Source organism: Rhodamnia argentea, chromosome 4 (genome assembly GCF_020921035.1).
Source record: "Rhodamnia argentea isolate NSW1041297 chromosome 4, ASM2092103v1, whole genome shotgun sequence".
Classification (NCBI taxonomy): Eukaryota; Viridiplantae; Streptophyta; class Magnoliopsida; order Myrtales; family Myrtaceae; genus Rhodamnia; species Rhodamnia argentea.
The window spans coordinates 27,925,565-27,934,923 of NC_063153.1; the positions used below are offsets into that span (position 1 = coordinate 27,925,565).

The following is a 9,359-nucleotide window of genomic DNA, read 5'->3' on the forward strand; positions in this document are numbered from 1 at the left end:
GTGTTTCACATCGGGACTTTTTTTTTTTTTTTTTTGAAAACTTCAAACTTCTGATTTCTTCCTCTCTTCTTGCATTTAAATTTAGTCTTTTAATGGACATTTTTTGTGGGATTTTAATGGACTTCAATGCTGTGGTCTCATTCTGAGTTCTTCAACAGAAATTTCAATGAAATCTTTCGAGTCAATTCTCATTTGAAAGAAATAAAAAAACTAACAACTTCTCCCGGAGAAAACTTCGACACGAGCCTTAACATGTTCGCGGAATCCATGAGTCAATAGGCAGATGTCACGGGCCCTGGCTGGCCGTACCCAAGATCATAACCTAATTTCTTCGAGATATATGTGGATCTTGCCTACCCTACAGACGAACTAGGGAACCCATCCCCAGATCCCTTCGGTATCCAGCCACTACAGCCCCCCGCCACTCACCGCCACCCGTCGATCACCGCCGCCCACCGTCGCCGTCCAGCACTAACCGCCGCCGACCGCCGCACCCTCGCCACGACCAAAGCCGCCAATCACCTACCATCGCTACCACCCATCTCCGTCCACCACCGCCCGCCGCCTCCCCCCACTAACGCTAGCCGCCGACCATCGCCACCATGACCACCACCGGCCGCCGCCTACCGCCGCCACCCCCGTCGACCACCACCATCGCCGAGTCGTTGTCTCCGGCCGCCAAAGTAAAAAATAAATAATAATTTTTATTGTTAAAATGTAAATAATATTTTTAATAATAAAATTTATTTTTGAATGAATTTAAAAAAGTTAAAAGTGAAGTAGAAATTTTTCTGCCGCCGATAATAATTTTTTCTAGAAGATTTTATGTTAATAGTGTTCTAGAAATAAAAATTTTCAACCGTTATCAAATGAATTTTTCTAATTAGAAATCAACTTCTGGAGAAGAAGTAGAAAAAACAACTTCTACTTTTGAGTAGAAGTATAAAAATCAACTTTTTACCGGAAGTTGATTTCTAAAGTAAAAGTGTTGCCGTGCGTGCCCATAATGGTTGATTCTGCCAAATAGCAATCAGGATGGAAAAACTTCTTTAGATAAAAATCACTTCAAATTATCTCTTCTTTCTCTCAATTTTGTAGTTGCTGAGGGCGATGAAACCGACTACTCCGTCAAATCCGAGTTTTATGATCCAGATCTTAGATGACAAAGATGAGCTATGGATTGACAAGAAGGGCACTGGATGTGCAACCGGCCCTCTACTGTGCTGCCCTGCTTGTTTCACTGACCCGGTTCGAATTCCAATATCTGAAGAACTTGCACGGAGGTGGTTTTCTTTCGATGCCAACCACATAGGGCGTATAAGCCGCTTGATGCTACGACCCAGTCGTATTAGCCGTGTCACTTAGTTTCGCAAGCTACTAAGCCAGCCGCATCGGTCGCTTGCACTTTCACTTTCGAGTCTCAACATCTCGCGCGCCCTCATTTCGAGAAGCTAATACCATCACTAGACTTATCATCCATCCTCGGATCGGCCACAAAGCCAACGTTGAGTGTTGATTTCATGGAGAAATTAGCTTTCGTGACACTATTACACTTATTTCAAAGTCTAAGTTGATTTAGTCACCTGTTAACGATATTAAGATACCTACTTGATTATGCACTTTTTGATTAATTATGTTTGGTATTATGCGTATGTTATTACCTTAAACAGTCATGTGATAAATTTATAGGCTCACTGTATTCTTTTCTTTTTACATTGCGATGTACAAGAATTCATCTATTCCGCATTACATGCTTCAACTAATGATATGATGAAGAAGTCGTTCCATGGCTATACGCCACCGCCGCCTCCGTCTCCGCAATAGTGCAGCCTGCCTCACGTGACCACCGACTAGGGTTGTTGGCGAGATCGCAAATGGCAAGCTAACGAGCGATTTCGACTCTACTTCACCTGGCCAACCTTCTTCGATCTGACCCTGCTAAACATCCTTCAGAGTTGAATCCCCAACTTCAAGCTCGGGGAGATCGAGGGGGGATCCATGGCCCTCATCACTGCCGCTCGAGCGCGAAGACCGTTCAATTCGCAGTGCCGCCACACGAAAATGCAAATGCGAGGGCAAGCCTTTGTGGTGACTGCCGTGGCCGTTGCCGAAAAAGCCGCCGCCCCTTTGCAGCGGTCCCCTTAAGTGATCTCTCCCACTTTTGTCCTATATATATTAAATTGAAAAGGGAGAAAAGGGCACGAAATTGATTAATCATATTTGATTGCGCCAAATAATTTCTAATTACACCGAAAGTTAGAAGAGTAGCCCCATAATGCGAGCTCTTTTGCGGTCCGCCGAACTCGCTTTCCTCGAGAAATTTTGAACATATTATATATGATGGGTTCTAAGAGTATTTAATTATAGATAAAAAGGGAAACAAATTAATAACATACAGAAAATGTACTTTTTTTCCTTTTAATTCTAGAAGCAAAACATCATAATTATTTTCGATACAGGAGAAGACCAACTAAAATTGATGGTTAAAGATGATCAATTTCTTACATGTAAGTTCAATGAGATTAGAGCCCAGCCCCACTAAACGCTTAGCCATAGTTGGTCCAGTGTCTCCTAAGTCCTATCCACGAGATGTAGGGCCTAATCAACAAAGTTTTTTGGGCCCTAATTCCCTAAGAATCAATTCTTCTCCGATTTTTTTTTCATTTAAAAAAAAAACATAAAACTTTAGGTTCAATTTCAATTCTACCCTGAACTTTTCTTTATCAAAAAAAGCTCACAATTTTAGATCTAGCTCCAAATCTGGCTCGAACTTTTCTTTTTGTCTAGGAGAAAATCAACAATTTTTACTTTAATCCCAAATCTTCCCCCCATCAGTTCTTTGTCCAAAAACAGCCGTTAATCGTCCCTATGTTTCATATCCTAAAACGGTTTCATTTTGGAGATAATTTTTCCCGTCACCTTGTTGATGTGCAATTGTTATCTATGTGGAAATGCCACATCAAGTTGGGACTAGACCACGGTGGTAGATTTAATAATATATGAAGAGTTGGTGATTTAATTTAAACAAAATAAAATTCGAGGCGTATTTCGGATCGAACTTAAAGTTTGTGGTTTTTTAAACAAAAAAAAAATCAAAACAGATTTGGGAATTCACATAAATTTTAAAGTTTTTTAAACTAAAAAGTTAGAGACTGAATTGAGATTAGACTTAAAATTAGGGCTTTTTTATAGGGAATTATGTCATTTTTTTTTAGCGTAGAGACGTATTTAGTTCGGACTTATTCCAAGAGATTAGGAGTGGCTAAGAAATATGGAGCAAAACTATACCACGTGCGAAACAGCCAACGCAAAAGCAAGTCTTTGATTAAGATCTGGACACGCAAACTCACTGCGTTTGACTCCCATCACAGAGAATCCCAAGTTCCTCTCTCCTCTCTCTTCCACCATTGTAACTCCACGCACGAGCTTCTCTCTCTCTCTCTCTCTCTCTCTCATCACAGTGATCGCTGATCAGTACCCGTTCGAGTTCGCGAGGAGCTAGCACATGGCGGGCAGTGGGGTGTTTGCTGAAATCAAAGACGGAGATGGGGTGTTCCGCTACTACTCCGACGGCGAGTGGAAGGCTTCGGCTTCCGGAAAGTCCGTGCCCATCATCAACCCCACCACTCGAAACACTCACTTCAAGGTCCAAGGTACCGCTTCTGAGCTCCAGTGGTTCTTCTGTTCGTCTCGCTCAATTATCAACTTTCGGTTAGTTTAGCTAGTTACAATTTTTGGGTTGGTTTCCGAAATTCCAATAGCCTGTACACAAGAGGAGGTGAACAAGATCGTAGAGTCAGCGAGGGCTGCGCAGAAATTGTGGGCCAAGACTCCTCTGTGGAAGAGAGCTGAGCTCCTCCACAGAGCTGCGGCGGTCTTGAAGGAGCACAAGGCTCCGATCGCCGAGTGCCTCGTCAAGGAGATCGCTAAGCCCGCCAAGGACGCCGTCACCGAAGTATGTTTCCGACTTTGGAATGAAATTTCAAATCTTTGCTCTTGCTTGTAAATTTGGAAAGCTTTTACCTCTGTTAGATGCTTCTCTTGTGTTTGAATTTGGACGCATAGGGCACTAGTAACTTCTCTATGTTTTGTCCTGTAATGATATGAATTTGAAGGTTGTGAGATCTGGGGACTTGATTTCGTATTGCGCGGAGGAAGGGGTGAGGATTCTTGGGGAGGGGAAGTTTCTGGTGTCTGATAGCTTCCCAGGGAATGAGAGGACCAAGTATTGTCTCACTTCTAAGGTAAATTTGCACTTCTCTGACTAGGTTTTTTACAAATGTCTGGTTTGTGACCAGTTCTATCTTAGTTTTCCTGTGAATCTACGATGGTTTTTTTTGCTGTCTTTTTGTTTCTGCTTAGGTAGGCACTTCACTGGCTTGGTTATGTCCTGATGGACTTGTTTATGCCCGAATGTGCTCTGCCCATAGTAAACATAAGATGGATTTGAATTTTTAATGGACAATTCATTGACTTCTGCCAGATAAAAAAATGAGGAAAATTAGGCTTGTGGGTATGCAATCCTATGCAATTTCTTGCACGCCTCATGCTGGGTATATTCCGTTCCATATGCCATTGTTATTTCCTTCTCTTTTCATGTCTTCATCTACACAGCCGTGTGTCTCTTTCAAAAACATAGATTAGGCTGGGGGAATATTTGTACCATACGCGAACATGACTGTTGTGGATATTTGGGTCCATTATATATGAGTTTCTTTGTAAACTTGAGAAATTTAATTCTCATGCATTTTATTTCCTGTAGTACTAAAAATAATATCGATTTACGGATTAATCAAACGTGGGCTAATATACACCGGAAGCTTCTCTAAATAACTGCATAGCAGATGCGTACAAATGGGTCCACAATGAAGCATGCCGTGCCTTTTTTCTAAATTAGAATTTACTAAACATGTGTCACCATGCATGAAATGCTTGTTGTTAGCAGAATTGAAGATAGCTTTAGGAAATCATTTTTGTCTGAATATTGCCATATCTCTCAACAGTCAACGCTCGCCAATTTTAAGTCATTAATTTAAAAATTGATGGAATTTGTGAGCTGGAGGACAGTAAAACAACATTGTCGAGAAGACACTTGAGTGCAGGTGCCCCATTTGTGCAGTGTAAGAGGTTTTTATATGTCCTTTTAGATCAAGTAGTGTTTTCAAAGTCTCACCAGTGCCGAACTGGGTTGGTGTCAAAACTGATAGAAGATCGAACCTGTATCTGGTTTAACGGTGATGCAAAGGAAGGATCTAGATCTCTAGTTAGGTCATAAGTTACAGCAAACCATGGTAACTTTATGTATTTTGTGTTTCTGAGAAATGAAGTGTTACAGAGATTTGACTCTCCTTACTTGCAGATTCCGCTGGGGGTTGTTCTGGCTATCCCTCCTTTCAACTACCCAGTTAATCTCGCTGTTTCTAAGATTGCTCCTGCACTTATTGCTGGAAACTCAATAGTTCTGAAGCCACCGACCCAGGTTGGTTGATGCTGAGGATCGATCTATAATTGCTCTTCCCTGTTTCTTCTCATATTATTTGAGGTGGATTGTCTGTCCACCGACTGTTCATAAGATCGACATGCTAAATGAACTTTTGCCTCTATACTAAAGGGTGCTGTTGCTGCACTTCACATGGTGCATTGCTTTCACTTGGCTGGCTTCCCAAGAGGTCTCATCAGTTGTGTAACAGGAAAAGGTTCTGAGATTGGCGACTTCCTCACAATGCATCCTGGTGTCAGTTGTATCAGGTGATTCTTTCTATATCATTGCATCCTGTCCAAAAGGTCCTTAAATTTCTCAGCATGGGACTGCATCTTCAGAGACATTTTTTTTCAAAGTGACTTCTTGTTGGAATGTGAGGGAAGGTTTGTTTTCATACCTCAAATTTGTGCGAATCAAAATACTTTAAGAGGGGATGTAACTCTCTTCCAGTTTGAGATCAATTGTATATCTGTCTTTAGGCATATTGCAGTTGCATGATCCGGCGATGCAACCCTTCTTCTCAGTTTCACAGGTGGGGACACTGGAATAGCTATCTCTAAGAAGGCAGGCATGATCCCGCTTCAGATGGAACTGGGTGGAAAAGATGCTTGTATCATTTTAGAAGATGCTGATTTAGACTTGGGTGCGGCTAATGTTGTCAAGGGAGGTTTCTCTTATAGGTAATCTTTTTGCTATTGTTCTTTAATAGGTAATTTTAAACTAAGAATGAGTTTCTGTTCTTAGCTATCACCACATACTTAAACTTTCGGTTGAGCTTGTAAGTTCAAGATCAATGCAATGGAAGATACTAAATCATTCGTTTATCTAACTATAGTTATGTTGCTTGGTTGCATTTGCTGCCAAAGGAGATATCTTGACATTTAAGTTTTTTTATAATCAGTGGTCAAAGGTGCACCGCAGTGAAAGTTGTATTGGTTATGGAATCTGTAGCTGATGAACTTGTCGAGAAAGTGAATGCTAAAGTGCGGAAATTGACTGTGGGAGCTCCTGAGGATGACTGTGATATAACTCCAGTTGTGACGGAGTCTTCAGCCAACTTCATTGAAGGGTTGGTGATGGATGCCAAGCAGAAAGGAGCGACATTTTGTCAAGAGTACAGGAGGGAGGGTAATCTCATTTGGCCTCTATTATTGGATCACGTTCGACCCGATATGAGGATAGCATGGGAGGAGCCATTCGGTCCAGTTTTGCCGGTCATCCGAATTAACTCCGTCGAGGAAGGAATTCACCATTGTAATGCTAGCAACTTCGGTCTTCAGGTTTGACACTTGTTCTTATCCTTATTATTATCGCTGACAGATTGACCCGTGGTGTGACATATGTGTATTCTCGTTAGCTATATTTCTTTTATGTACAGAGTATAAAACTCTTTCCGAAAAAATGGATTATGCAAAATTGGAATAATTTCCACTGATTGTGACAAATGCCTGTTTTCTGCACAATGTGCATGTGTGTTGCAGGGGTGTGTCTTCACAAGAGATATAAACAAGGCGATACTGATTAGCGATGCAATGGAGACGGGAACTGTTCAGATAAATTCTGCCCCAGCTCGAGGACCTGATCACTTTCCTTTCCAGGTAATTTTCATTCCTCGCCAAACAAGGAGAGAAAAATCAGCACGGGTACTCAAATTACTGCCATTACCAATAGAAGCACTTGTACCAAATATACCGATAGGTTGTTAGTAACGAGTGCAATGTCAGGGAATATTAATAAGCAAGGATAAAATGCCTTTCCCGGGTCCTTTGGACAACGGAAGTTTGGATGAACTGAACTTCGACTTGGGAGGAATATTGTTATTTCATAGCCCATCTTTGAGGATCTAATCACCACCGAAACTGCCTTGGTTAGGGTTGCCGTGAAGAATCTAGTCTAAAAGGTCCTTTAGCTTGTGTGTATAATACCTCAGTCTTCTCAAAACATGAACAATGTTGCGGCAGGGCTTGAAGGACAGTGGAATTGGTTCACAAGGCATTACCAACAGCATCAATATGATGACGAAGATCAAGAGCACTGTTATCAATTTGCCCACACCTTCATATACGATGGGCTAATCGGTCGGCAGCCGCAACTCGTGGGTCGGAGCAGATGATGTTCATCGCCTTGTACTTGATGTTTCTCTGACCATCATAGTCGGTGAACTTGACGCGCTCATGCTGGTGTTATGTATGGGCATGCCTAGAAAGCGAGCATAATAAAGTCTTCGATGACTGCAGTGTAAATGCATCGGCGGCTCCAAAACTATAGCTATCGTTGAGCCTGTAATCATACCAGTAATCACGGTGAATAATATATATTAGCAGTGACTACTTACAATGCTGTCCAACAAAATTATGGGGATAATTATATAAAAGAAATAGCTATCAATCTATTCTACTTGTGCTAATTTAATTGTAAATCTTTTAACGTTCTACCAATTGTGTCCACTGGTTAAGTTAGGTCAGAAATTATTGATGTGGATGTCGGCCGACCAAAGTGGCACGGGCAACGCTAACGTTTAGATTTTTTTAATTATTTTACAAAATTGGATTCTTAATAAAATTTTTATTTTCTTTCCTTTTCTTAACTTTTTTTTCTAGACCAAGGGTTGGCAAGGGTTGCTAGCCAACCCTCATCAGCACTGGTGAGGGCTTGCGGGCCCTTGCTGTGGCCTCGAGGGTTGTCACGCCTAGATTCTAGGCGTTGCGGCCCTCATCCAAAGCAGGGGAGGGTGTCTTGGCCTTGCCTGTGAGCAATGACTCTTGCCGGTTCTCAGTAAAATAAAGTAACAAAAGAAAAGAAAAATAAAGCTGAAAAAAATTATTAAAACTTACTAAAAAAATGTATACGCTAGTGCTAGGGACTGTCGGTGTCAACATCAGTGATTTCTTGCGTAAATTGACTGGATGGACCCAATCCCAAAACATGAAAAGCGTTGTAAATAAATTGGCACAATGAAAAGCTTTAGGATTGGTATAGGACTAAATATAAATGTAATAAGTTTAAGATTTTTTTTAATAATTTTTTCGATATTTCTGACTTAAAATAATAGAGATAACATTTTCCAAGGTCATTTGTATAGGCTGTTAAAATTTTATTTTTCGATCTTACGATATGATTTTACAAAGCCCTAGCTATTGTACTTAAAATCTTGATTCTAACATCCTTGACGATGATTTCCTTTCCAGTGTACGCGTGACACTGCAATGCAATCCACCTTTCATGAGATTGCGATGGAAGATTTTGGGGAATAAAATGGTTCTTGATCATCAAAATAGTTCTTTGATTGTTCAATAATCCTTTTATGGTCAAAACAATTTTAGGGTGACATCACTTTTCAAAAATATTCTTCTCAAAATGATTATTTTTCCTCGTTATTTCATCTTTTAATCTTTGTAAGAAGCGTGCCAGAGCAATAATAATTTCTAAACAAGAAAATTTTATCCACGAATCTAACGTAGCAGTCATGTCCATAATCCATGTTGTTGTCAAATACATATTACAATGCTTGCTCATGACAAGAGGTGTGAAATGGGTAGGTCAGGTTGGGTTTAAATCGAGTCGAATAATGGTCTAACCCATATTGACCCATTTAATCCGTTTTGACCCATTTTCGTATAGTACAAATTTAATGACCCATACATAACCCAACCCATACTCGACCAATACAATATTGTTCAAACACTTTAATATTTAATCACATTTAGGAAAATTCGTTTCTTATAAATTTTTGAAAAAAAAATATTCCTAAAACATTATGGACACTTTTATAATCTCTACAAAAATTAAATTTTTTTTTTTTATTTTTTCTTTTCTTTCTTCATCTTTTCTCCCCCTATCGCCGGTAGCCCGACAACCAGTCACAAACACATCCGAT

At 40.4% G+C, this 9,359-nt stretch overlaps 1 protein-coding gene across 1 annotated transcript; it reads left to right on the forward strand.

Annotated features, from left to right (window-relative positions):
• The first annotated feature begins 3,347 nt into the window (after positions 1-3,347).
• LOC115743540 (NADP-dependent glyceraldehyde-3-phosphate dehydrogenase-like) lies at positions 3,348-7,871 on the forward strand. The gene is made up of 10 exons (XM_048277891.1): positions 3,348-3,653; positions 3,762-3,955; positions 4,116-4,244; positions 5,360-5,479; positions 5,612-5,748; positions 6,007-6,162; positions 6,384-6,762; positions 6,964-7,080; positions 7,444-7,617; positions 7,720-7,871. Exons 1-9 carry the CDS (start codon positions 3,506-3,508, stop codon positions 7,555-7,557), a joined length of 1,494 nt encoding a protein of 497 aa, XP_048133848.1. The 5' UTR covers positions 3,348-3,505; the 3' UTR covers positions 7,558-7,617; positions 7,720-7,871.
• Positions 7,872-9,359: the final 1,488 nt, after the last annotated feature.